Below are 27,837 nucleotides of genomic sequence, written 5' to 3'. Positions count from 1 at the left end.
AATCACTGCCTCATTGTTAGAAAATATCATAGGATTTAAATAATCAAATGGGTGTCAAGGGAGTCTTCAGCAGGATTATAAGACAGAGCAAAAAAAAAAAAAACCCAAAAACCCAAACAGCAATTGCTGTCAAGCCATACTTAGTACCATTTTAGCCTGAAATAAGCAAGTTTTGCAGGTTAATTATGGCTAAATTTATCTTTAGTCAAGGCTGAAGATCACAGAAGGAGGAAGACTGTTCTGGATTTATGGATTCAGGTATGTGATGATAAACATTTGCACACTGAGTCTTAAGAATCTGGCATCGGTTTCCTTAGTAGTCTCTGGGTTCACAGCTGCAGAGACTCACTATAAAAATGCCCATCCCAAAGCACTAAAATGAGGGTGCAAGGAGCAGGGTCCTGCACATGGCTCTTATTAAAGACTGTCTATGAGGAAGAGCATTTCCTGGGCAGAACTATGGCCTTAGGGTGGTAGGGATTGATCTCCAAGGGTACTCAGGCCTCCCAAGTGTGGAGAGGGAGAGAGTGACTGCCCACTGGTGCAACAGAAGCGAGCTGGGAGGCTGCACTGCAGGCACTGCTGCCTGCTATCTGTGCTGTCAGTCTGTTCTCTGATGTGACACAGCAAGAGAGCTCCTGAGCTGAGTAATTAATATCTCCAGAGAAGCAAAGAGGCCTTAAAACTGAGAGGTGTTGGTGAAAAGCAACCCTGCCACTGTGACAGCTCTGTCAGGACAGCAGGCCCTGCAGACATGGAGCCCTCTAGGTCTGGTTTGGCTTCCTTTCCATGAGCTGTGGGTCCCATGATAGGGCTGCAGCAGCCAAGGCTGGGCCTGTTCTCTGGGCCCAGAGGCCAATTGTGCCCTGGAGACTGTATAAGTCTTTTGAATTATGAAATTCTCATGTATCATTTGGGGCTTTAAAAGAAAGCATTGTACTTGAAGGGACAAGGTACATTAATTCATGGGCAAACCCTTACACAGGGATCCCAATGAAGAGTCTTTCATCTCACTAAAGGGCAGCTAGTGGGGGTTAGGTGACATCCTGCTCAAGGCTGATGTTCCACAGAGAGAGGGTGGCTGCCTGCCTTCCAGCATTGCAGCCTGCAGACCCAAATTCTAGAGTCCTTCAAGGGAAAGCTGGTTCAATGTTTGAGTTACATGATGTAAGGCTGCTGGCAAGGTTCAAAGATTTTCCTACTGACATATGATCTGCTAGTGTAAAAAGATTTCATGCAAAATGTACACAAAACAGACTTTTTTTGGTGTAATTAGTTTCTGACATTTAAAATTTATTGTTATACTATAAATTCTGAAAATTAGAACTTCTGCAAGAAATTACAAGGTGAAGCATCATCCAACTCCTAAACTATCCAGGTAAAATGATAGTGTTGTAATGCTCCTATTTTCCAATTTTAAAAATGAAATCTCAACAAAATTATTACATCCATATAGAAAGCTTCCATTTATTATGTATAATTTCTTGTGGAAAAAAGTGCATTTGGAAGAATTTAGTTTCTTTCAAATTTTAGGAGACTTTTCCCTGAGTGGACATTCAGTAAGCAAAATCTTTTAGACATTAGAGCTATTTTGAATAATTCATACAGCAAATACATCTTGTATTATTTGGCCTTAGCTGCAGAAATGGTTTATCCCAGAGCCTGACCATTTTATACTTCCCAAGTGAAAGCTTATTTGCTCTTCAAACCAGTGCCTTTCACATGCAAGTCCTTTCATGGGGTGGCTGGCAATGAATGCCACTGTCTTTTGAAACTGCAAATTGGTTAAATCTTCCCCAGTGTTAGTTTAATATCTCATGAACCTTTTGGGAAGGCTTTGAGATAATCACAGATAGGAGTCATAACTTCAGCAGCTTGTTCAACCCCTCTTCTCTTTATACAGTGGGTCTTTGGCTGGTATACCCTTTTCTTCCTGGATGAATGATTATAGAGTAGTAGTAAAAGAATAATCCTAACAGAATAATTATAGGAAACAACTCCTGAAGTGACTTAACTGTCTATAGATGTGATGAAATTCACCACCTAGGCCTCGGGCACACTGCAGTGAAGCCCTGTCCAACCTCTCCCCCAAGTTCAGCCTTCCTGCATTCCAAAGACTGCCTGGATCCTGGTGTTTTGCAGCAAGCCCTGTTATTCTTTGTTCTTTGCCAGATCGTCTCCTTGCTCTTGTCACTCTCTTCAGTGTCATTTCTGGCATCTTGTCTTTTCTGAAAAAAAGAAAGTTTAAATTATATTTAAACAGACTAGTCCTGTATTAATTCACAGCCCTCAGGGCTTAACCTGGCAGCTAAAATAAAAAATAAGGGGTGTGATTGTGTCATGTCGTTAAAGCCAGTGCCTCAATTGTCCCTGCATTGGGAGATTGACTTAAGCTGACAGGTGTTAACTCTATTATGGTTTCACCCGATTTTTCTCACCCTGGTAATGTGTCTTGTAATATAATTTCCTGAAAATAAGTTTGTATTTATTCTACATATAGTTGTTCAGCATATTTTTCTATGCAGTGTATATGTTGAAGCTGTGAAAGCCAACACAGATTTGGCCAGCAAGCATATGCACTGGACTCCTTATTTTGCTATTGCCTACAAGCGATGAGCCTGTCTGTCTTAGGTTACAATGTAAGATGTGACCAAAAGTGTGTATTCTATCACCATCTTCATAAACTGTTAAAAACAGGCAGGGGAGTGTTCTTTATCTCTTTCATGACTCAGCCCTGATTACACCCTCCTGGGGATATCTTCTGCCAATGGGCCATCAAGTCTCACTGCAGGACACATAAATTACATCATCTCACTGTGAAATGCTCCACCCATGGGGAGGAACCAAGCATTTCTACCCAGATGTAATCTGAGTTTGGAACATCATGAGGAGCCTTACTTACTGGATTCCAAGATGAGAAGAGCTTCATAACCTCCCTCGACCTTTGGAGAAAGACCAGACCTTTCTACAGGATCAGCACTTCAATAGAACCACATCTATCACTAAAAGAGGACTGCAGCCACTGTTTAATGGAATTGCTACCACCACCCTGACTAACAGTGTGTCAGGTTGTATCCTGACTGTCAGTTTAAGCTAGTGTTTTCTATCTTTATTTTAATTTTCCTATTAAATTGTAGTTGTGACTTGGAAGCTCCCACAGGTTTGTTTTCAAATCAGGAGAGTATCCTCCATAATTTATTCAGAAAAACTGCTTTTTCTTGTAATTTACCTTTGATGAAGGGGTAAATCAAGAAAGTTGAAGGCATAGCACCAACATGGTGGAGAGGTTTTCTTTGACAGGTACTCAAAGCTTTCACAAATCTTCTCAGATGCTCACAATGTCATCTCCCTCTGTTAGCAAGGCAGGCTAGGGAACTGCCCTCTCTGATGACATTTGTCCCAGTCATCCCTATACAAACTCTGGCATGCACCAAGAGCCTGTGGAAGGCACCCAACTCAGAGATGCAAATACACAGTGTGCTATCTACCAGGCTTACCTGGTTGCTCCTTCCTTACTCCCCTTTGGACATACCAACAAGTTCCAGTTCTCTGAAAGTACATACTGAGAAGCCATTAAGCAGTGGGGAAAAAGGTCTGTGGATGGCTCCCATGTCACTAGAACATAGCTGCAAGCTAGAAGTGAGTTCCTGCTCTGATCTTTGTGAGATAAGGTATCCATACAACTCCCAACATATGCCTTAAGAAGATGTTGGGTTGTTTGTGGGGCAATCTCATTTCTCTTCTTCCTTCCTGCAGGCAAGTAGGAACCTCACATTCTCTCATGAGCGGTGGTGGCACAAAGAAGACAAAGACTTTTCATACCTCACCACAGAGGATGACATTGAAGATCATCTGAATGATCACATAGGACCAGAAAATGTGTAACAACTGCAGGATCACCAGGAAAGCATTTATAAGACAGCTTATGGGGAGCAACCAAACTTTTGTAATGAAATAATAATATACGCTGTGGGAAAGAGAGGGAGAGGCAAATCAGAAGACACAAGACTAAACCGGTTAAGTATCTTCAGACTTACAAGGATCAGGTGTCTTTCTGCAGAATTATTTGGCTGAGGTGCTCCCAGGTCAGAGCTGAGCTGAGCTAGGATGGCACCACCAGGCTTCATGCTGTGCCCAGCTCTCACAAAGCAAGTCCCAGAGGACCTGCAGAAGCTCTGTATTAAAATCACCAACAATGCAATAGGCTTTGCAGACAGGTCAGTTATCAGAAATCTGCAGTGCTCCCTTATAAGAGACAGGAGCTGGCAACATTTCTCCTAAAATAAATCTTAAGAGGAATAATGGGCAAAAGTGCAACTGTAAGGGGACCTCACTTAAAAAGATAATGGCTTTTTAAAATGAAGTTAGGGAAGAGTTAAGGGTGTAGATGACCAGCTGGGCATGGCACTATTTTTAGCAAAAGTCACAGAAAGTCTGTATCCTCAGTGATGAGAACAGAAAAGAGGACAGCACTGGTTTGGAAATGGAAAGCAGACAGGACAGAGAGCAGTTCACACAGGAGAGAAAATATGAGTTCCTAGTATGCGTCCTCCTCCACAAGTTACCTACACATGAATATATTGTATGCTGGGGAGCCTTGTTGGACAGAGTGTGTATTTGCTCTGCACTTGTCTTCCTCAACCTCTGCTGCTTGCTGTTGGTGCTGAGATGTGCTGATCTCAGTGGACCCTTAGTCTGATTCAGGACACCTGTTACATTCTTTGTCCTTACATTATGGTACAGCAGGTTGGGATTCTAGGACTTCACACTTAGTAGTCGAGACAACTGAAGTTGTGCTTGCTCTCAGGAAAGTTGCCTCAAGCTTTTACTGCTTTTCTCTCTAAGGTAGACATATGACCACCAGAATCTGGGACTTGTCATGCAAAGTCAGCCTCATAGGCATCCAGACTAAATGGCAACATAACCAAAGTTCAAAACTCAGCATCTTCAGTGGTGGTATGCAGCAAGGGCAGGGAAAAACAACAGCAACAGAGACTTACACCTTTGTATGCATAGAGCATGTCCTGTTTTTAAAATTCTTCTTGGTGGAACAAATGAAATATGTGGTTTGAAAGAAAACAGAAAGATTAGACTATAATGCTAGTGTTGTGGAATAAGTTTATGGGAAGTTAGTCGCTATCAGCTTTTTCAGGCAACTTGGCAAAGGTAAAGAAAAAAGAACAACTTCAGCCCAGTTAAAGGCTGGAAGGGCTGCCAGATGTGTGTATGCAAAAGCCAATCTCTGAGGCTGGTACCTATGTGATGCTTCTGGAGGAATCATTGCCAATGCCCTCCCAGCATGTCAAGTATCCCACCTCCTGAATTCCTCATGATTTTCTTGTTTTATTTCAGATGCATGGTGGGTAACTTTAAATTTACTGTGCTGTTTTTTCTATACTATTTGTATCTTAGTAGACCTTGAGATTTATGGCTTTTTTAGTCTGCTAAGAATTTCTTGGGAAATTCTAACCAGTATGGTTTGTACCTTCTCTCTCTCATAGGAACCAGTGTTTACAACATTAGGAGTGGGAATAGAGGGGCAGAGGCTGTGGCTCTAGATTAATTAGTAGAATTAATTCATTAATATAGTTAAAACCTTAGGGTTTTTTGGTTTTGTTTTGGTTTGTTTTGGTTTGGTTTGGTTTTTGGTTTTTTTCTGTAGGTTCTTCTGTTCCAGTTGAATTGATTTTTGAACTTGAAGTGTTCTGTTCTCTGCCTTTCCTCCCTCAGCATGGAGGGTCACCTCTCCAGAAACTCTAACTGCGCATAACACCCACATGCAGAGGACAGCAAAATGTTACTCACATCAATGGGAAAATGACAAGCAAAACCACAGCAAAAACATTGAATACTTCTTCACAGACCCGCTTCCATTTCAGGTAATGGAGTATCTTGGCAAGCTCTTGAGAAAAAAATTTCTGTATGTTCTTTGTGCCTGTGGTCTCCATCTAGGGGCTGAGGGATTTCCCGCATCCTGCAAGGATGGCCAGGCTTGTAGGGATGTGTCCTAGCCTCTTTGCATCAAATTACCTTTCCCCAAGAGCAGTAGAACAAGTACTTCCTAAATGCTCTGTCACCAACTTACATGGGTCCCACTCATGGGCACTGCATTGACATGTGTCATGTGTAGCAACGTGCACAGCTGCCAGTGCTGCCCACAGGCACGAGCACAGGCCTGCAACTGGGAGAGCGACTTTTTACACAGGCAACAGTTTTAAAACTAGGAGAGATTTAGATTAGATGTTAGGAAGAAATTATTTACTCAAAGGGTGGTGAGGCCCTGGCACAGGTTGGCCAGAGAAGCTAAGGTTGCCCCATCCTTGGGGTAGATTGAATAGGTCTTGGAGAAATCTGATCTAGTGGAAAGTGTGTCTGATCTAGTGGGGGTTGGAATGAGATGGGCCTTAATGTCCTTTCCTACCCAAACCATTCTGTGATTCCATGATTTTCAGGTGAGGGTAACACCCCTCTAAAATATAATCAGAGGCATCATGGACCAGTATGTCTATCATCCTGAACCGTATCATATTGGCACAGTAGGAGACAAAGATCAGAGTGATGGTGGCAATGTGGTGGACAATCTGTTCCTTAAAGTCCTGTCATGAGTAGAGAGACTGTCAGTCCTACCTTGCCCTGGCAGCATCTGATCCTGCATGCTGCTGCCTCACTAGGATGTGTCAAACACCTCCACAAATCATCAGTGGTCCCTACCACACTACAGCTCTCTGAGGTCCTGCACAATCTCAAGAAGAGAATTTTGTCCTTTATGCCCAGTTTATGGAAATCCAGATAACTACCCATGAGACATATGTAGATGCAAACTTGCTGGAAGATGGATTTTTATAAGTTTTCATGAATTGATCTGCCCTTCCAAAATTGCTCTCTTAATACCCAGTATTTTCTTCCAGACGCCTCCTCTGTGTATTGAAGTGTCATCCAGCAATACCACATTGAAGGCCTTTTGTAATGACAGTAGATTGCCCTTGGCCTGGGGCAGGTCCTGCTCATGGGCTATAATGGAGGAGCTCTTCAATTGCCTGTGCTTCTTCAGTTGACTGTGCTGCAGAAGTCATGCATACATTTACAGGACCTTCATCAGGGCAGGCCAGGTGCCTCCCATCAGGAGGGCACAGCCCTCTGGTGCAGCCAGCACCTGAGAGCCGGGAATGTCTGTGATGCCATGTTCACCCAGTGGCCGTCCCTTGACCAGCCATGGGGCCCCCAGCATTTCCCCAGCCTAGCAGACAGGAAGGTCATGCCACACATGAGCAGGGCCCAGTGCAGGGTGCAGTGGTGGGGTATGAGAGCTGAAGGGGTTCACGTGTGCAAGGGTCTTCACAGCAGCACTTGTGCCTGCTCCTTTGCACCCCCAGGGAGCTGACAGTGGGGCGGAGGCATAGGGGGCTGACTGAACCTTCTGGTTGTGGTTGCGCTGTGGTCAGTCACCTTGCTCTTCACATCAAAGGGCAGGGTGGCCATCAGTGAGCAGGAGAAGGAGAGCTCCAGGAGGTAGAACCAGCCCAATATAGGTGGTAGAGGCTGTAAGACAAGTGACAGGCAGTGTGACAGCCCTGCCTAGCCCTGTGTTCAGGAGAGGGAAAGAGTCTTCCCCTTCATACAACCCATGTTTGGGACAGCAGGTGTTGGTCATGCCTAAATTTTCCTGTTCCCACTGACTGAACTGTTTGCTGATGTACTGACAAGTCCAAAGCCAGGACTAGCCCTGGTCTGTCTGCAACAGGACTGGGAGCAGTTGAGGTCTTCCCTCTTCTGAGGCTCAGACACTTCATCTCCATCCCTGCTTTGAGGTGTCAGATGTCCTGACCACCTTTTGTGGCCACAGACAGCCACTTTCAACAGACATGGGTGACAGAGAAAGTGAGAAGAGGTGCCTGCTATGAGCAGAGCTCTCCATGGGCTGTCATATGTGGGAGCACACGTGAGGAGCTCATCAAGCAGGTGTCAAACTGTTTGCATCATGCATAATGTGAGGATGAGAGACCAGAGGGGTGTTGAAATAAGACAGGTGGATGTAATGAGTTAGAAGTATAAAGCTTTTTGTCATAAGGTGGTGCTGTCTCCATACTTGAAGGTTTTCAAAACTAAACTGGAAAAACTAAACTGGAAGGAACCTTAGGTAACCTGGTCTGATCTCACAGCTAAGTGCTGCAAGCAGGAGGTTGGACAAGAATCTTTCTTATCTCTCTTCCAACATGAATTATCTTGTGATTCCATGTATTTGCTGCTTACCTGCTGCAGAAATTTCAACCAGCACATGGTGTGGTCCCAAAACCAGGGGTTATGTGCATAGAGAAGGCAGCAGTAAGAACCCAGCGCCTTTTAATGACACGTAAAAACCATGGGAAGAGGTATTGCAAGAACTCAGTGTGCCCATGCCAGATCCAATCTGGCTCTGAGCTTTGGAGAAAGTGGCTGGCAAAATGCATTTATCATTAGTGCATGTACAAGGTGTCATAGGGAGAATCTGTGGAGCAGTGGGCTACAGCCACAGTGGGGAGCACTTACACCAGGATCTAAGACAAGAACTGCAGAGTGACATCACTAACACCTAGCTAGCTCCACCCAGGGAAAAGGGAACTTCTGAATCAGGATTTGGGATGATTCTGCTCCATACCCCAGAATTTGTCCTTCTTTGGCTTTGCACCCACAGTCATGACCACACATCGTCTTTGGATGGGCTCTTTAAAGTGGCCTGGGACCATCAGCCTCATTTGCAATGAACAAAGAGCCCTTGAAAGGTGTCACTTCACAGCATGACCCGGCTCACATGCTTACATCATACAGAAGAGCCAGTCCAGAGAAGAATGAGGTGAAATAAAATGTAAATCTCCAACTAAAACAGAAAACAAGGAATGAAGACCTCATCCAGAGTTGAAATAGCTCCCTAGGCTGTGCCCAGGATGCCCAAAGGGGAACCTGTGCTTGTTTGGACAGAGATTTGCAGAATCTCAGCTCTGCTAGCACATGGAAGCATGTGCTGTAAGGCATCAGGGTATCCACTGCCCAGCCAGGCTCTGCTGAGATCCATGCTTTGCCTGGATTCCTTGGGCATTCCATCAGTGCTAAAGAGGATGCAGTAAGACTGCCAAGATGCCTCTCCCTGTCTGTGGTGTTGTTTGAGTGTCCCCAGGACAAGGGAAGAGATGAGAATCTTGACTCCATGTTTCAGAAGGCTGATTTATTATATTATATTATATTTAAAATGCTGTACTAAAACTATACTAAAAGAATAGAGAAAGGATACAGACAGAAGGCTAGACAAGAATAGAATAGAACGATAACAAAAGCTCGCGACTGACCAGAGAGTACAACACAGCTGGACTGTGATTGGGTATTAAGGAAAAACAACTCACATGAGACCAATCAAAGATGCACCTGTTGGTAAACCATCTCCAGACCACATTCCACAGCCATCAGATAGTTATTGTTTACATTTATTTTCTCAGCCTTCTCAGGAGAAAATCCTAGCCACATTTCACCCTTTTTTATATAAATTAAATTTTAAAAAATTTGTGTTTGTAATCCTTCTGCTTGGTCCTTGCAGAAGAGAGAACAAACACATCTCGAGAGGTTTATCTGTTGCCAATCAAAACCTCAATCAAGTGCTGATGTAGAATGATCAAGGAGATTCTTCACCTGTAGAACATCAAATTCTATCATATCACTAAAACAGCTTACACTATAAGAAAATGCAAAAAAAAAACATGCAAAGAATGTCCATTGTTTCAAGTCCAAACAGCTGAGTTTCAGGATAAAGTCCATGGACTGAAGATGTTGTTCTTTGACATCTCTGAAAGTCCCTTTTGGTCCTGAAACAGGCTTGCGGAATCCTGAAACAAAGAACTGCTAAAGAAAATACATCAATAATTATCAAAAAATCCATTGACAGTTATCAAGCAATTTTGAGAAAATTTCTGGAATGCCCTGGCCACAGCCCTTAATTAAACTACTTGGGCTGAGGCTAATTTTTTGGCTTTTCAATGCTTTGAGCTGCTAACTCTTTCCACTTTTTAAAATTTAATTTAATTTTTTTTTGAAAGAACAGCAGCAGCACAGGGCATTAGGACCCTGCAGCAGGCCCTGGTCCTTGTGGGCGGACCAGGGAACTCAGACCCAGGCCAGGGCGGTGGCCCGGGCCCTGATGGGGGAAGCAAAGCCCAGGCGGGGCGGAGGCCCTGGTCCAGGGAAACGAATCAAACAGCCCAGACCTGGCCCGTGAGGTGGGCTCTTTGTTCTGACAGCCCGGCACCACGACGCTGCCAGCGTCTCGGCAACAGGAGTGACTGAACACCTCGTCCCCCTCACCCCAGAAGAACCAGCGCACGCCGGCAGCTGCGAGGGGGAAGGTTTCCCGATAATCTTCATCTCGGATCTGGGGGTGTTCTGTCACCCCAGAACAAGCGAGCGATGCTCGCTTTCCACTGTGTCTCTCGCCCCTGCAATGCAAATGCCAGTGTTCCCTCCTTCGGCCCCTCGGCACCGCCCCGACCCCTTCTGGGCTCGGGGCCGGAGGCAGAACCTCCGGGAACCGCCTCCCCGACCCGGGGGGAGGCAGGCACCCCAAACCCCAGCGAGAAGCCCGGGACCAAATGCGAAGGGACCCGCAAAAAACGCTGCGTCCCAAAAAGCCACTGAATTTGAAAGCGTTCACTCGTGCGGCAGCGGCTCTCGGCAATCGAGCTGGGCCGCTTCCGCTGCAGGACAGGCTGTCCGCAGGGTCTGAGGCAGACGCAGAGGATGGGGTCCCTGAAGGCGGCAGAACCGCCGAGGGCGCTGGTGGGGGCGGCATGGGTGGCAGGATCGGCCACGGGAGCGGTTCTGCGGGCTCATCGCCGTTCTCAGCATCATCTCGAACCGGAGCTGAGGCGGCGGGCCCGTCGGTGGGGCCGCGAGGACCGGCAGCGTCCCTGCAGCTGGGTGGGCCGGGCCGCTGGCGCGGCAAATGTCTCTCCCGGAGGGGGTGCGAGAGCAGGCCCGCACCTTCCCGGGGAGGTGGGGGCGCAGAATTCTGCGGCAAAGCTCGTGGGGCCGGCCCGCCATCCCCCCGGAGGGAAGGAGGAGGCGAAAAAGCGGCTCAGTTTGAGCACGCTCCGAAGAAGCAAAAAAAAACAAAAAACCTCCTCGGCCATGGGCGAAACCTCGCCCCCCTCCCCCTCACGATACGGGGGGGCTGGGAACCAGCAGTTTGTGTCCTCGGACAGATCCTTGTCACGCTGGGTCTGTCGGGGAGGGAGAACGCCCCCTGCACCTGGCGATGAGCTCCACCAAGGGCTCTCTCCGCTTCAAAATGGAGAAAAGAGTTGCAAACGCCGGATAAATTGGGGGGACTCCAAAACGCCGGTCAAATGTCTCCTCAAAATAGGAATCCATACATTCCCAGATATTTAAATTGAAAGAGTATATCAAATCTGTAAAAAAGCCATGCAATTTTGTCCATCTTAAAAATTCATAGAAATGTCTCTTCACCATATGAACTCTGTTGTCGAGACCCCATAAAATCCAGAGGGGCCTTTCTCCTTTCTCCTTTCTCCTCTGAAGAAGGAAATGGAACCTCTGTTTCCAAAGGCACATTTTCCCACCTTTCAGCCCACATTTTGTGAAGGGCGGTATTTTCAGGAAGGGAGGAGTTAGCAGTACCTTGTGACAGTGTCCTCTTGGCTTCAGCAGGCTGCTCTGTGCTGCAAAGGTTTCCGGACATCCTGTCTGGGAAACTTCAGAAGGTTCTCTGTGGTCAGCCTTGGCTGTGAACTCTGCCCGAATTCAGGGTCTTCGGTTCTTCAGCTCTAGGCTAGAACTCATGTCTGTGGTCACTTGTGTGGTGACCACATGGCATCGAGAGCCATTCAGGAGCAGGAGGTGGAGTGCCTGGTTATAAGAGGCCTCCGGGGAGCGCAGTGAACAGGAGTGGGCAGACTGGGTCACAGTAGTTTGCGCAGCAGTTCGTGCTGGCAGGGCAAGCAGGCAGGGTTGCAGGTTCTTGATAGTTAGGTGAGGTATTTTTATTGGTTGCTTGATTTTGGGCTTTCTCCTAGTAATGGTTTTAACCGGGTCAAAATCTGTGGTTGGTACAAGTGTATGTGACCAAGTGGAGCCCACCAAAAAGGATGCGTCTGTACAGAACCATTTCTGTGTGGAGTGTTTGAGCTTATCAGTGGTTCCAGTGGGTGTTGTGGAGGAGGCCCTCCTACGGTATGAACAGGAGAACGACCTCCTCTCTCTGATGCCTGAGCTTAGGGAGGAAGTTGAAAGATTAAGAAGTATCAGAGATAGTGAAAGGGAAATAGACTGGTGGAGTTCAGCCCTTACATCTTTAAGGGAGGCCCAGCAAGAGTCAGAAGACTCATATGCCTCTCACTCTCAGGCAATAGAGGGCGCCTGGTAGATGACGGGGAGTGGAAATGCGTTCCTGCTCGGGGAGGTAACAACAAAAATCCCTCCTGCCCCCTATCCCCTAGCCAGGTGCCACTTCAGAATAGGTATGAGGCCCTGGATCTAGAGAGCCAGCCAGATGATTTAGAAGAAAATAATCTGCTCAGTGAGCCTCCCAATTATGACTCATCTGTAAGACGGATCACCACCTCTAACATCAAGAAGAAAAGAATGGTAATAGTAGTGGGTGATTCCCTTCTGTGGGGAACAGAGGGCCCCGTATGTCGACTGGACCCATCCTACAGGGAAGTCTGCTGCCTCCCTGGGGCCCCGATACGAAATATCACTGAGAGACTTCCTAGGCTGATTCAGCCCTCTGATTATTACCCACTGCTGATACTCCAGGCTGGCAGTGATGAAATTGAAAAGAGGAGTGTCAAGGTGATTAAAGGGGAGTTTAGGGCACTGGGTCAAGTGGTTGATAGGACAGGTGCACAGATAGTATTCTGCTCAGTCTCTTTGGTGGCAGAAAAAAATGATGAAAAAAATAGGAGAACTCACATCATTAACAAGTGGCTCAAGGGTTGGTGTCATCGGCAAAATTTCAGATTCTTTGATCATGGGGCAACTTTTACGGCACCTGCTCTACTAGAATCAGACGAGATACACCTCTCTGTTAAGGGCAGAAGGTTTTTAGCTCATGAACTGGCAGACCTTGTTAAGAGGGCTTTAAGCTAGGTCTGAAGGGGGAAGGGGATGCATCTGGGCTGTCTGGAAGCAGGCCCAAGAATGGCAAGACTGTGTTAGAGGAGAAATCAGTGGCCCAGCTGAGGTGCATTTATACCACTGTATTATGTTTAGGTGTTTTGAGCCAGGTCTAATAAGCTCTCATCACCAACATTATACATCCAAGATAGCTCAGCTTCGCTTGAAGGCATAAAATAAACAGGATGGCTTCTGCTGCAGTGTTGGAAACAAAAAAGGTTTAATAAAAAGCAAAATAACAAACAGAAAAAAACATGCCAGGTGCAGCAAGTCTGTGCTCCTGATAAAACACCTCACAAAATCGATTAGCTTCTTTGTTCTCTTCTTTTTCTACTAAATGGCCCAGATGGGACTTTTTGGCTTGTGTCCAATTAGCTATCCTTAAGCTTGAGGTGAAGTCCCTCAGGCCTATGAGATGCCTTTTTCACCTAATCGGGGAGAGAAACTTCTGGGCTCCTTCCTTTTTGGGGGACAAAGGATAGTTCTGTCACTCTGTCCATAGGGGGCACATTCCTACACCAGTGCACACAGCATGGGTAACAAACAGGAAGAGCTGGAGGCCATGGTGCAGTAGCAGAACTATGATGTAGTCACCATCACAGAAAGGTGGTGGCATGACTCACATAGTTGGAGCACTGCGCTGGATGGCTACATGTTCTTCAGAAGAGACAGAAAAAGGAAAAGAGGTGGAGGGGTGGCCCTTTAGTTTAGAGAGGTTTTGGATGTCATAGGTATTGAAACTAATGACAATGAAGTTGAGTCCCTATGGGTGAGAATTGAGGGGAAGGCCAACAAGGCTGACATCCTACTGGGAGTCTGCTATCGTCCACCCAACCAGGATGAAGAGGTGGAAAACCTCTTCCATAAGCAACTGAACAATGTTTCGGGATCATCAGCCCTTGTTCTTATAGGCGACTTCAACCTACCAGACATCTGCTGGGAACTTAATACAGCAGAAAAACAGCAGTCTAGAAAGTTTTTAGAGTATGTGGAGGATAACTTTTTGTCACAACTGGTGGGCGAGCTCACCAGGGGAGGGACTATGTTAGACCTGTTGTTCACAAATAGAGATGGTGGTGATGTGGAGGGTTGGGAGGCCACTTGGGGCACAGTGATCATGAAATTATAGAATCCTCGATAATTGGTGAAACAAGGAGGAATATAAATAAGATCTCTACATTGGACTTCCGGAGGGCAGACTTTGGCCTATTTAAGAGATTTATTCAAAAAATTCCTGGGGAAACAGCCCTTGAAAACAAAGGAGTCCAGGAAAGATGGGTGTGCTTCACAGCAGAGATCTTGAGGGCACAGGAACAGACTTTCCATGTCTGCCAAAAGATGAGTCAACGAGGCAAACGTCCAGTCTGGATAAGCAACGAGGTTTTGAGGAACTTAGAAATAAAAAAAAAAAAGATGTATCATCTTTTAAAGAAGGGACTAATTTCTCAGGAAGTATTTAAGGGAGCTTCTAGGGCATGTAGAAAAAAAAAATAGGGAGGCCAAAGCTCAGTTTGAACTAAACTTGGCAACTTCTGTTAAAAAATAATAACAAAAATTTTTACAAATATATTAGTGGTAAAAGGAAGGGTATAACCGACCTCTGTTCCTTATTGGATGAGGTGGGCAACCTAGTAACTAAAGATGAGGAAAAGGCAGAAATACTTAATGCCTTCTTTGCCTCAGTCTTTAATGGTAAAACAGCTTGTCCTCCAGACAACTGTCCTCTTGGGTTGGTTGATGGTTCCAGGGAACAGGATAGTCCCCCCATTACCCAAGAGGAGGCAGTCAGAGAACTGCTGAGATGCTTGGATATCCATAAATCTATGAGATCAGATGGGATCCATCCTAGAGTGATGAGGGAGCTGGCAGATGAGCTTGCAAAGCCAGTCTCCATCATTTATCAAGAGTCGTGGCTCACTGGCAAAGTTCCAGATGATTGGAAACTGGCCAATGTGACACCCGTCTACAAAAAAGGTAGGAAGGAGGATCCTGGTAATTACAGGCCAGTTAGCCTGACCTCAGTATCAGGTAAGATAATGGAACAGTTCATACTGAGTGCTATCACACAGCACTTACAGGATGGCCAGGGTATCAGACACAGTCAGCAGGGGTTTACGAAGGGTAGGTCATGTCTGACCAACCTGGTCTCCTTCTATGACCAGGTGACCTGCCTGGTGGATGCAGGAAAGGCTGTGGATGTTGTCTATTTAGACTTCAGCAAGGCCTTTGACACTGTCTCCCACCAGCACATTCCTCAAGAAGCTGGCAGCCCACAGCTTGGACTGGAGTACTCTTCGCTGGGTTAGGAACTGGCTGGATGGCCGGGCCCAGAGAGTGGTGATGAACAGTGCTGCTTGCAGCTGGCAGCCAGTCACCAGTGGTGTCCCTCAGGGGTCTGTGCTGGGGCTAGTCCAGTTTAATATTTTTATAGACAACATGGATGAGGGCATCGAGTCCTTCATTAGTAAATTTGCAGACGATACTAAGCTGGGAGCTTGTGTCGATCTACTGGAAGGAAGGAGTGCTCTGCAGAGAGACTTAGATTGGTTGGATGGATGGGCAGAGTCCAACAGCATGAAGTTTAATAAGTCTAAGTGCTGAGTTCTACATTTTGGCCACAAAAATCCCCTACAATGTTACAAGCTGGGGACAGTGTGGCTGGACAGTGTTCAGGTGGAAAGGGACCTGGGGGTGCTGGTCGACAGCCGGTTGACTATGAGCCAGCAATGTGCCTTGGTGGCCAAGAAGGCCAATGGCATCCTGGCCTGCATTAGGAATTGTGTGACCAGCAGGAACAGGGAGGTCATTCTTCCCCTGCACTTGGCACTAGTGAGACTGCATCTTGAGTGCTGTGTCCAGTGCTGGGCCCCTCAGTTTAGGAAGGACGTTGAGACGCTTGAGCGCGTCCAGAGAAGGACAACAAGGCTGGTGAGGGGCTTGGAACACAAGCCCTATGAGGAACGACTGAGGGAGATGGGGTTGTTTAGCCTGGAGAAAAGGAGACTCAGAGGTGACCTTATCACTCTCTACAACTTCCAAAAGGAGGTTGTAGTCAGGTGGGGGTTGGTCTCTTTCACCAGGCAGCAGCTGACAGAACAAGAGGACACAGTCTTAAGCTACATCAGGGAAGGTATAGGTTGGATATTAGGAAAAAGTTTTTTCACCAAAAGAATAATAAAGTATTGGAATTATCTTCGCAGGGAGGTAGTAGAATCACCATCTCTGGATGTGTTTAAAAAAGACTGGACCTGGCACTTGGTGCTGTAGTCTAGTTGAGGTGTTAGGGCATAGGTTGGACTCGATGATCTTAGAGGTCCCTTCCAACCTCATTATTCTGTGATTCTGTGATCAATGCCACTCACTCAGGGTCACCAAATGTGGAATTTGCAGTCCCCACGGAGTGGGAAGAGATGAGGGTCTTGACTCCATGTTTCAGAAGGCTGATTTATTATATTATATTATATTTAAAATGCTGTACTAAAACTATACTAAAAGAATAGAGAAAGGATACAGACAGAAGGCTAGACAAGAATAGAATAGAATGATAACAAAAGCTCGCGACTGACCCGAGAGTACAACACAGCTGGACTGTGATTGGGTATTAAGGAAAAACAACTCACATGAGACCAATCAAAGATGCACCTGTTGGTAAACCATCTCCAGACCACATTCCACAGCCATCAGATAGTTATTGTTTACATTTATTTTCTCAGCCTTCTCAGGAGAAAATCCTAGCGACACTCTGTCTTCTTTTGTTGTGTGGATGTTTGTAGATCACCTATCAAGTGCTTATACACCCCAGACAGTGGAAGGCACACAATTTTTCTCAGTGATTGCATAGGAATACTGGGGGATTTATTACTTTCTTCAGAAATGCTGCATTGGGAAGCACTGCACAGGCTTTCAGGTGGAGAATATATATTTTTAAACATAATAACATGATTCAAGAACAGACTAATTTCTTTTTCAGAGGGGGAAGAGGAGTAGATCTCTTACTTGATGGGGTTTTTTTATGTACATATAGCATTAAACCTCAAGGTGAGAACCAGAGATAACCTGATTCTCTTGATCAAGACACTTGGTGACTCCTCTCTCCACCCTGACTCCATGTATTACTAAGACATGCAGGAAGATTTAATAAAAGAGAGCAAACAACTTAGGGAAAAGGAAAGTTGTGAAGATTTTGGTGCTTGCTTGTGTTGTTCAGTTTTAACCTCCCTCTTTCATGGCTTGCACTGCCTCCTAACTGCACTTCATGGATTCATTTTCTGCCCAACCATCCATGCTGACAATTGTTGGAATGTTGGGGAACACAAGAGAGATGATGGACTTTGGACCTGGTTATCATAAGAGATTTGATGACAGGATGCCTTGGCAAAAGCAAATGGAACTTTGAAAATTAGACCTAGATTGCAAGAAGATTCAATCAAATGGGTTTACTGGAAAAAGAAAGTCCCATTAAACTCTGCAAGCAAGAGATGTTTTTATTTGCATAAGTTTGTGTATGTGATTTTAATCTAATCATTGTACACCCTACTAGTCTCCCTGAAATAGTATATAAGTGTTTGTATCCCACACTAAAATCGGATTCTGATCACCGAGTCAGTCTCCCTGTCTCTCTCCATCGCCGACAGATTTAATGCATTTTACAAGTGGCTTTTGTGTTCAAAATCCCTCTGAGCATCTGAGATTTAAACCTGTGGTCCATCAAGGCCAGTAGACTCTGTTGAGGCAAATTTAACTTTTCAAAGGTAAAAATGGGAAGGGAGGGAGGGAGGGAGCTGGCAGTGCTGCAGCGTGGCTTTGTGTGCAGTAAGGGGACCTAGCCTCATGGGACAGAGGCTCTGCTCACAGCCACAGCAGCTCCCTGGGAGTGTGTTTGGGGCAAGGACAGGACCGAGGGTATTGATGATGTGCAGACCTGTTGGAGGTCTCCATCATCAAAATCTAACCCAACTACCTGGCCTCACAGAACTTCTTCATCAACATAGGGTGGTCCTGGGCCCACCGGTACCTGAACCAGGTCTCCACCTTTCTGACAGGCAGATCACTTTGTTTGGTTAGTGCAACCAGCTGCTCCTGGAAAACAGCAGGGAGGAAGGACTGAGCCTTTGGGAGGCTGTCATTCCCTGTGAGGAAGGAGGAGCTCTGCTCCCAGGGCCTGCTTCTGCCTGTCTACCTTTGCCCAAAGTACATCTTTCTTTGAAAAAAATGGTATCAACTCTGTTTGCATTTGTGAACTCCCAGATTGTTTTGGCCATTTTAAAACTCTCATTCAGGCATATCTAAATGCAGGTTCAGAAGTAAGCACAGCCTCTCCCTGGTTAAATTTTGCCACCTGTACACAATGGGATGAAGTGTCTGGCTATGAAAGTCTAGATACATTTTTTTTCATCTCTGATACAATTTTGGCGTATAATTATCAGCTACCAATGTAAAACCTGAAGATAAAAGAAGTTTCAACTTGTAAAGATAAAGAAACAGACTCCGTAATGTCAGTAAACCATTCAGCTGTTGAAGTGGCAGTCACAGGCTTGGAGGCATCATTCTCATTTTTTTCCATTCCATCATTCTCATTTTCTGCCTGAATTCCAAGTAACATGACAAGAGTTAAGGTTTATAAACTGTGATTAAAATTAATGTAGAGATGAGTTCATGAGCATTTTATAATTAATCTGAAAAAGCTTCATTGTGATTACAGTAAATTATTTTTTTAAAATCCATGCATCAGTGTGAGTCGTGATCCAGGCCCAGAGACTGGTGGTGGATAAAGCTAAATCCAGCTGGAGACTGGTGACCAATAGTTTCCCCCAGGGCTCAGTTTTGGGGCCAGTCACATTTAATTTTCATCAATGATCTGGATGAGGGGATCAAGGACACCCTCAGTCATTTCACAGATGACACCAAGCTGGGTGGGATGTTGATTTGCTGGAGGGCAGGAATGCTCTGCAGAGGCAATTGACAGGCTGGACCAATGGGCCAAGGCCAACAAGGCAAAGGGCCGGGTGCTGCCCTTGGGTCACAAGAACCCCATGGGACAGTCCAGGTTTGGGGTAGAGTGGCTGGAAAACTGCCTGGCGGAGAAGGACCTGGTGGTCCTGGTCAACAGTGGCTGAACATGAGCCCAGGTGTGCCCAGGTGGCCAAGAGGGCCAATGGCACCTGGCCTGTACCAGCCACAGTGTGGCCTGCAGGACCAGGGCAGTGACTGGGCGCTACTGAGGCATTTCAAATCCTGGGTTCAATTTTAGGCCTCCCATAACAAGAAAGTCACTGAAGGGCTGGAGCATGTTCAGAGAAGGGAACAGAGCTGGGGAAAGGTCTGGAGCACAAGGGTGATAAGGAGCAGCTGGGGGAACTCAGCCTGGAGAAAAGGAGGCTCAGGGGAGACCTTGCTCTCTACAACTCACTGGCAGAAGTAGAACAAGATGAAATGGCCTATAGTTGTGCCAGGGGAGGTTTAGATTGGAATAACTTCAAACCTTGGCACAGGCTGCCCAGGACAGTGGTGGAGTCCCCATTCTTGAAGACATGTATAGATGTGGTACATGGGGACATGCTGGTGGCCTTGGCAGTGCTGGGAGAATGGTTGGACTTCATGATCTCAGAGAGCTTTTCCAACTTAAATGATTCTGTGATTGAAGGACATGGAGTTTTGCCAAAAATAAGCAGCCTTAACAGACTCTACCCAAAGGGGTGGTGGTTGCCTTCCTGCCAGAACCAGCAGGTCTCGCAGCAGTTGCTGTGTTTGACATGCATTAGGTCAGGGTTGCTGGGATTGCAGCTGTTGAACATGTTGGAAGCTGCTGCAATATCTGCGTATACATCTCTTCCCTGGAAGAGTGACTAACAGTAACTGCCTGGCTTGTGAGGCTGCTTGGCCTGGCCTGGGGACAGAGGGAAGGTGTTTCTTGCCCGGGCTTTGGGGACAATGGGACACAGGGGACACTCACCTTCTTTGGAGTTCTGCCCAGCAGAATGTAGAAGCCTTCTAGTGTGGCATTGGTCTGAACTCTGGGCCTTCGCAGGAAGATGCTGCCAGTGCCGTGGTCTGTGCTGGATGTAGAGCCCCAGCACTGGCAGAGTGCTGCTCCCCCACCTGGCCCAGGGCACAGCCCAAGGCCCCCAGCACTGCTCCAGCACACACTCAAGGGCCTCTGCAGGGTCAATGCTCTTTCTTCACAAACACAATGGCACCAAAGCAAAGGGGGGGTGGAGACAACAGTAACGATGGCTACATAAGCAATAATTAATTTTCTGAGTCAACAGGACACAGAGCAGGCCTCTGTGTTGGAGTGTATGCTGGCTTTCCTTACTGTGCTCCTGAGAAGTCCAGAGGATGCCACAAAACCAGTCTGCAAGTGTCTGAGTGTCCCATGGGATCTGTGTCTAGGGTACCTGACCACTGTCTGCAGCAGGAGCCAAGGACAGAACACATGGGAATATGCTGGTTCCTGCAGGAAACCCCAGCAAAGCTCTAGTGGGAGGCATTGTGTCCTAAATTATGTTGTTTCTAGGAAGCCAGGCAGGTGCAACTTGCCTTTCCTTCTTTGAGGGAAGACCTGATGACCCTGGAATTAACTCTGGCTCTTCCTACAGCCCTCATCTGCCACATCTTCTTACATGGCTGTGCACTGCAGGCAGGAGCCAGCACTTGGGGCAGATGGGTCAGTGCTCCCTGGCTCCTCCAGGAGAGACTCTCTGTCCTAGCTTAGGGCAGGTTTGCTGATCACAGCTTTGATACTTCATGTCCTCCCCTTCTCCCCCCCACCCAATCCTGCTCTGCCTGGTAGGAAGCATGCTGGCAATTCTGCCCACAGGGCACACAGCCTTGCTTTAACTGACTGGCTTCCAATTTTCTGTGCGTGAGGGCTGATCTGCACCTCCCCATGTGTCAGTCCTTGTTCCTGGAAAAGGGGCTCAAAGCCCTCTCTGAATCCATCTCATGGGATGAGTAATGTGGGTCTGCCTCATTTCCACACACAAGTTCTGGGGAGATGCTAGCCAGTCCTCAGGCTCCCTGGGGGTGACATGCCTGCAGCTGGGACCCTGGAGGGTATCATCACCCCAGAACTGGGATCCTCTGGTGTCAGGAGGAGAAAGTGAGGCAGAGCTGGGCAAAGAGTGGTGTGAGCAAAGAGGTCCCATGGCAGGTCTATGAGCTCTGGGGTAGGGATGGGGTAGGGAGCTCACATAGCACCTTCAGGAGCATCCTCCAGGATCAGGCTGAACCCTGGCTCAGCTAGGGGCTCTCAGGACTGACATACCCAGTAAATCCTTTATCTGTGCTGCACACTGCCTTATCTGTCTTGGACTGTCTCCAGAGGGACCCACCCACAGCTAAGACGTGACTGAGAGATGGACTTGTCTTTTCACACCTACAGGTACAGGAGAGAGGGAGGGCAGGGGAAAGAGCTGCCATACCATATAAATACCATGTGGTATGAAAAGCAGAGAGATTGATTATTCTTGGGAACAATCCCATGTACACTTGGTAGTGGTCAGAAGGCAGGCAAGGATTATTCTGGAGCAGCCCTACAAAACACTGGTGGCAATCAGCACAGGAGAAACCAGAGGTGCTGCACTCACCTTTCAAAGATGAATTGGACAAAGATCAATAACAGGGCAGCAGGGATGCAGAGCAGGAGGTGCTGAGGCTGTGAGTACTGTATGTCTGTAGACTCCTTCAAGTCTTCCCGGATAGCTCCAGGTGGCAGCCAGTATTCATGGTGCCAGAACCCCTCTGACACTCCCATTCTGGTCAAGACAGTGGGCACAGAAACCAGAGGCTGCCTGCAGCAAGCAGGTATTAGTAAGGCACAGAGCTCACTGCTAAATCAGGATTCCCAACTCAACAGCTCATCACTTACTGTTCCAACCTCTTGTTCAATCCCATGAGTATGTCAGATAGTTGAAATATCATCACTTGTTTTGACCTGCCTGTGATCTTGGAAGTTGGGTAAGATGTTCTAGAACACAAGAGTAATTTAGAGGGTGTCAAGGAGGTGGCTGATTTCAATTTCACTCTGTTTCACAGATGACACCTACTTGGTGACACTATCAGCAGGATCATCTGTCTTGCCCCCTCTTTCTTTTTCCTTCTCAGGCTGCACAGCCCTCATCTCTTAATCAGCTCTAACACCAGCAGAGGGTGTGGATGGAGGTCCCAGGGGAGACTGTCTACATCCATTAAAATCTTCTGGCATCTTCAAGGCCCCAGCAGTCCCAGTTTTGGTTCCTTTATCTTGGCCAGCGACATCCCATATCCTGTTTGCTTTTTGAATCATCATGTACTGAGCACAAAGCTGAGGCACTGCTCCCCAGAGTGGTTCTGGAGTGCTCACACACAGACCAGCACTTCAGGACACCTTCTCTCCTGCACCACCTTCCTCTGCTCCACTCAGCTTCACCCGTGTTCTGTCAGTCTCTCAGTGCTGTGAACTGCAGCAGACAACCTGCAACACCATCATGAAGAACCTTCATTATCAGCTGATTTTGCTCTCTGCCTTTCCCTCCCCCTTTTTGGGGGCACCTGCAACAATACACAGCTGCAAACAATCAGTGTTGGTCTCTCATAGTCGGCTCAGGTGGGTTTCCTCAGGCTGGTGAGGGACCTTTCTGAACGCCTTTGCAAAGCTGAGCAGGGTGCAGGTTCTCTCCACTGTATGTGCTCACCAATTCTTTGGGGTTACTCCAGCAGAGACAACTTCCCCACAGACACCACCCCCCCCACCCCCCCCATGGGGACTCTTTCCTATTATGTTCATATCTGTTTCCAAAAATTCTATCACATATAATACTTTCTACTGCTCTGACCAGTCTGGTCTGCATGCCAGACTACAGAAGGCTGTAGTTTCTTACATTCCTACCTGGAACCTTCTTAAATTTTTCTGGTAACAAGTTGATTTGAAACAAAGAACAGCATTCCACAGTTGGTAGTTGAACTCCTCTAAGAATAAATTTACTCCTGCCAGTGGGTTTGAAGGTTTGCTGTTACTCAGGTAATCTGTGTGCTAGGTAACATTTTCTCACCTGTTGGCTTGAAGCGGATCCTCTTGCAATATGTTCTCAGTGAGATGTCAGGTATTGGACCCTCTCTCCCTCAGCTGGGGAGCCACACAGGGCAGCTCACTGCATTTCTTGGCTCTAGCCTGATCTATCCCAGTGTTCCTGCTGTCTGCCACCATAATTTCTGAATCCAGCCATCTTGCCAATGTTTCATATTGCCTTTCAAGTTGTTTCTCAGGATATTTCTTGGCCTGCTTTATCACATGCTTACATTCATCAGACAAAGTTATAGGTCCCTTCCCTTGTTTAGACATGACTTCAGCTTTTTGAACAAGGCCTTGCCTTTATTTGCAGGCACTGTGTCTGCTGTACCTGTGAGAATGAGAAAAGCAATGTTGTTCCAAGTGCAGCCATCCAAGGAAAGGTTCCCTTGGGCATACATTTCCGAATGAAATAATGTGAAATAATGTGATAATGGAGATCTTTGAAATTTACTGTGTGCAGGAAGAAGGAAACAACTGTGCCAGATTATTCTTAAAACAAGATCCAAAATGGCAACAGATGTCCACGTCTCCTGGAGTCAGCAGATTCACATCAGCCATAATTTTGGGCTAGGGCAGCCTGGAGGGCCACACCGTGCCAGCCTTGACTCAACCACCTCACAGCAGCCTGGAAGCATCTATATAGGGTCTTTTCCTCATGGCTCACCTGGAGCTGGATGCCTCATCTCCCACAGTTGCTCACTAACATTATGTGGGCACACACTGTGTGATGCACATCTCATCTGTGCATATGGGGAATAAAAGTATGGGGAATAAAAGTATGGGGAAAAGAGAGTCAGGCCCTGCTGTGGTGCCTGGTGCTACATCTGGAGATAGAACTGTCCATTAGAGAGTGAGTCATTTGAGGAGAAGCTGAGGGAGCTGGGGGCGGGGGGGGTGGGGGCTCAGCCTGGAGAAAAGGAGGCTCAGGGTGATCTTCTCACTCTCTACAACTCCCCAACAGGAGGGTGCAGCCAGGTGGAAACTGGGTTCTGCTCCCAGGAAACAAATGACAGGAACAGAGGAAATGGACTCAAGCCATGGCAGGAGAGGTATAGGTTGGACATCAAGAAGAATTTTTTCATGGAAGGGGTTGTTAAACATTGTAATGGGTTGCCGAGGGAGGTGGTGGAGTCTCAGTCCCTGGAGGTAATTAAGAAGTGATTGGACTCTGCTCTGATTGACAAAGTGGTGACTGGTCACAGGTTGTACTTGATGATCTCAGAGGCCTTCCCCAATCTAATGAATTTGGTGGTTCCATGACATGCTCTGCTGGGTTTCTCAGCAGACAAGTGACAGACTTGCTGCAAGTTTTCTACAGCAGCTGTTCTGTGGGGGGAGCTGTGATGCCCCATGTGTGAGGAGTGAAGAGAGGAGGGATGGATACGCTGAAGTCTTAAACACTATCACACTACTCAGAAGCTTCCCAGCCCTGGAGCAAACATAAAGAGAGAAGGTGGAGCAGTGCAGGGAGGGAGCTGAATGCTTCTTCAAGCCTTAGCAAGTTGATGGCAAGAAAACAAATTCATCAGCTGATCTGCCTCAATGACTCATCACTGTTATGTTCAGCTAAAGGCAGCGCTCAGTAATTCTTGCTCAAATCCAACAGCTCTCCTATATCTTTGATGTATCTTTCATAAGAACCAGATTTGCCTCCTAACAAGCTTATCTCAATCTTCAGGAACACAACAAAGCCCTGAGGATCAAATCCAGCAGGCATTAACTTACACTGGCTCCACTGGGCATTATGCAGACTCTGGGAAGCATTCTGCTCCTAGGAGGAGACGTAATGTGATTTTACAACAGGGATCTTCCCTAGCCTCCTAAAACCTCACAAAAAAAAAAAAAAAAAAGAATATATAATAATTTCTCTCCTCCTACCCTTGCAAGGCCAAAGCACCTCCCCAGTGTTGCCATCTTGGACTTGCCATTGTCCTGGCAGTACCAAGTAACCTGGCCTGCCCCTAAGTCTAGTGTAGGGGTGTTCCAAATTGTCCCTTGTTCCAGGTCCAAACAGAGTCTTACTGAGCAGGAGACAAACCTGGCAGTTGTAAGTCTTTACTGGCATGGCTCAGTGTGGCTGTGTGTCCTGTGCCAGCAGCATCTTCCCCTTGGCAATGGCACCCACATGGGTCTCCCTCATCCCACATCCACCTGTAAGGTGCAGCCAGCCAGGTTTACCTCCTGGTGGTTAAAGAAGTAGAAAAGAGACCAGACGATCAAACCTTTAAAAGTAATTTATAAAGATCATTTACATTCAGTAGTACAAAATGATGTATCATTTCAATACCCCTCCTGAGCACAGCACCTGCAGAGAGGTGAGACCATACGCTTAGATCACAGCGTACAATACATGTGCTTCCAACTTTCGATTATCACAGAATTACAGAATATTATGTGTTGGAAGGGACCCACAATGATCATCAAGTCCAACGCCTAAGTGTTGAGAAACAGCTGTCTGGATTTTCCTACTCTTCGAATGTTATTTGTGTGGGTACTCCTCCAGCCTGGGCTTTGGAGCTTAGGGGCAGGAAGTAGGGACTGAGATCCACACCATTACAAAACTGGTCACTGGCACGAAGAGTACTTCCTTTGAGAAGAACATGTTTTATCTTAAGCCTTTCCAAAAGCTTTAATTTCACTATACTCAGTTTTAATTTTGTAACTGTATACAGGGCACCTGTTTTCTCAGAAGAGGCATCCCAGTGGTAAGATTTGTCACTTGTCAGCCATAATAATTACTGGCAATAGGCTAGGGCCTCCAGAGGCTGATCCAGGCTAAACAGATTCCTATCAACATTAGGTGGGTAAAACTTGACACTGCCAGAGTTTATCCACCTTCTTATTTTTAAAGTATTTTTCAAGATTAACAAATTTGACAACAATTATGGTACAGTCTTAATACAAGTCAAGCCACTTTGATCCCTTGCTGTTTTGAGGCTACAACCTATAGTAAGCTTTTACTGAAGGAAGACAAAAAACTTCCTTCAAATATCCACTGACTATAAACACTTTGGTTTATGGGAAGCAGGAATTCAGCTACAATACTGCAATTGCACTCCAGTTTATCTACACAGTGAGCAAAACTGTTTCTACAGATGGTGGCCTGGGGTCACTGGAGGCCAGGCCAGCAGCACATGACAGCAGCTATCTTTCCTTGGCATGGCCATTGGCACGGTGGGCTCTGTTGTCCAGGGGCTCAGATCCATTCCTCTGGATGTAACCATTGCTTGTGACGTTGCTGAAACACGTGATTCCATTTTTCTCCTTTTCTCTAATTTTATCTCTTTCTTCATCCTTGTCACTTTCTTCTGTGTCACTTCTCATGTCCTTTTCCATCTACAAAGGCAGGTGAGTGAGGAGCCAGATAAACACAGCAGTTGCACAAGCAGCAGTGATGGCTGAGCCACAGGCTGACCATGCACCTGCTGCCTCAGCCACTCAGCACAGGGTCCCTTCAGCTTTTACATTACCCTTGGGAGTAGATTCTCCCTGCCTTTTTGCTTTCAGTCTCACTGGAATCTCATCTGTGATCCTGATACACATAATTCCTGAAATTAGGAATTACAGGCTGCAAAGCAGAGCAAAACCACAAATGCCCAGGACTGAGGACAACTGTGTAAGCCTGAGGAGATCCACACTGCTGCCCTGGTCATCAGCATGAGGGAGAAGGATGGGGGAGGCAGTTAATCAAGCTCTTTTACACTTTCCAAAAGGGACAAGGAGCTAACTTCTGCCTACATGGCCTGGGTGGCTGCAGGCTGACAACACTCAGGACAGGCTGGAAACATGCTTCCCAAAGGCTCAACACAAAGCCACTCCACTCTGACTACATTCAGTTTTACTGTCAGGCTTTTCCTCTTGCTGTTTATTGACTGAGAGACCTGTAATCCAGTTCTGTAAGTATTTAATTATCTGCCTTAAAAGGAAGGCAAAAAAGAAATAATGGGACAAAATGACAGCTTAGAAAAAAGCAGCTCAGCACTTCCTGGCTTCTCAGGCTGTCTCTACTCTGCCATATAATCTGGGGACAAATTCACAGTGTCACGCTCCTTGTTGGACAGAGGGAAAGCTGCAAACCCCTTCTGTGATCTCAGCTTTAGAAACTGCTCAGGGGAAAATCAGGTGCTGCCCAGAAATTTAGTCTCCATTTATGGCTGTCCATTCTTCTTGAGATCTCCCAGATCATATTGAGAACTCTATTTCAGCTCATGCCCTTTCCAGAGATCACTACAACCAGATGCAGACAGGATTTGTAAAAATCTAAATTTGCACTGGATTTACTCTGCCTCCAAGGACAATATGGGTGGGAGATAGTATCTGCTGTGAATGACCTGCACCTTGGATCGCTCTGGAACTGACAGATCAGGAAATATACAGGAATCTGGACTTGCAGCATAAGGACAAATCATAGCCAATATTTCTAAATATATCCATTTATAGCCAGAGAATGTGGCTGAGATTCTGGCAAGATTCCCAAAGGAACTATAAAGCTGCTCTCTCTATATAGAGGGAATGAAACTTGTACTTCAGGATCTAGGCTGAGTTCTAATTACTTGGGATTAGGAAACATCATGTGAGAAGGGGGTAAAGATTATCCTGTAGCCAGAGAGGAAAACCATGGAGACCAGAAA

At 46.5% G+C, this 27,837-nt stretch overlaps 2 protein-coding genes across 7 annotated transcripts in view; both read right to left on the bottom strand.

Moving 5' to 3' along the window:
- Positions 1-121: 121 nt before the first annotated feature.
- Positions 122-22,832, bottom strand: LOC119712376 (ceramide synthase 4-like). The gene is given in 11 exon segments (XM_038163487.1): positions 122-2,228; positions 3,823-3,967; positions 5,806-5,902; positions 6,464-6,596; positions 7,447-7,539; positions 8,251-8,303; positions 8,799-8,854; positions 18,116-18,234; positions 20,108-20,189; positions 20,298-20,327; positions 21,738-22,832. Coding segments are annotated over 11 exon segments (1,173 nt in total). The 5' UTR covers positions 21,911-22,832; the 3' UTR covers positions 122-2,036.
- A 2,590-nt stretch (positions 22,833-25,422) lies between these two features.
- LOC119712375 (ceramide synthase 4-like) overlaps positions 25,423-27,837 on the bottom strand; it is a 44,481-nt gene continuing 42,066 nt past the window's right edge. For all 6 annotated transcript variants that reach the window (XM_038163480.1, XM_038163481.1, XM_038163482.1 and 3 more), the window contains one exon: positions 25,423-26,542. In XM_038163480.1, coding sequence (XP_038019408.1) covers positions 26,351-26,542 — 192 coding nt within the window. In that variant the 3' untranslated portion in view covers positions 25,423-26,350. The remainder of the gene's footprint in view (positions 26,543-27,837) is intronic.

Source organism: Motacilla alba, chromosome 28 (assembly GCF_015832195.1).
Source record: "Motacilla alba alba isolate MOTALB_02 chromosome 28, Motacilla_alba_V1.0_pri, whole genome shotgun sequence".
NCBI lineage: Eukaryota > Metazoa > Chordata > Aves > Passeriformes > Motacillidae > Motacilla > Motacilla alba.
Note: the sequence above shows the minus strand (reverse complement) of the source record. Positions and strands in the feature narration are given on the sequence as shown.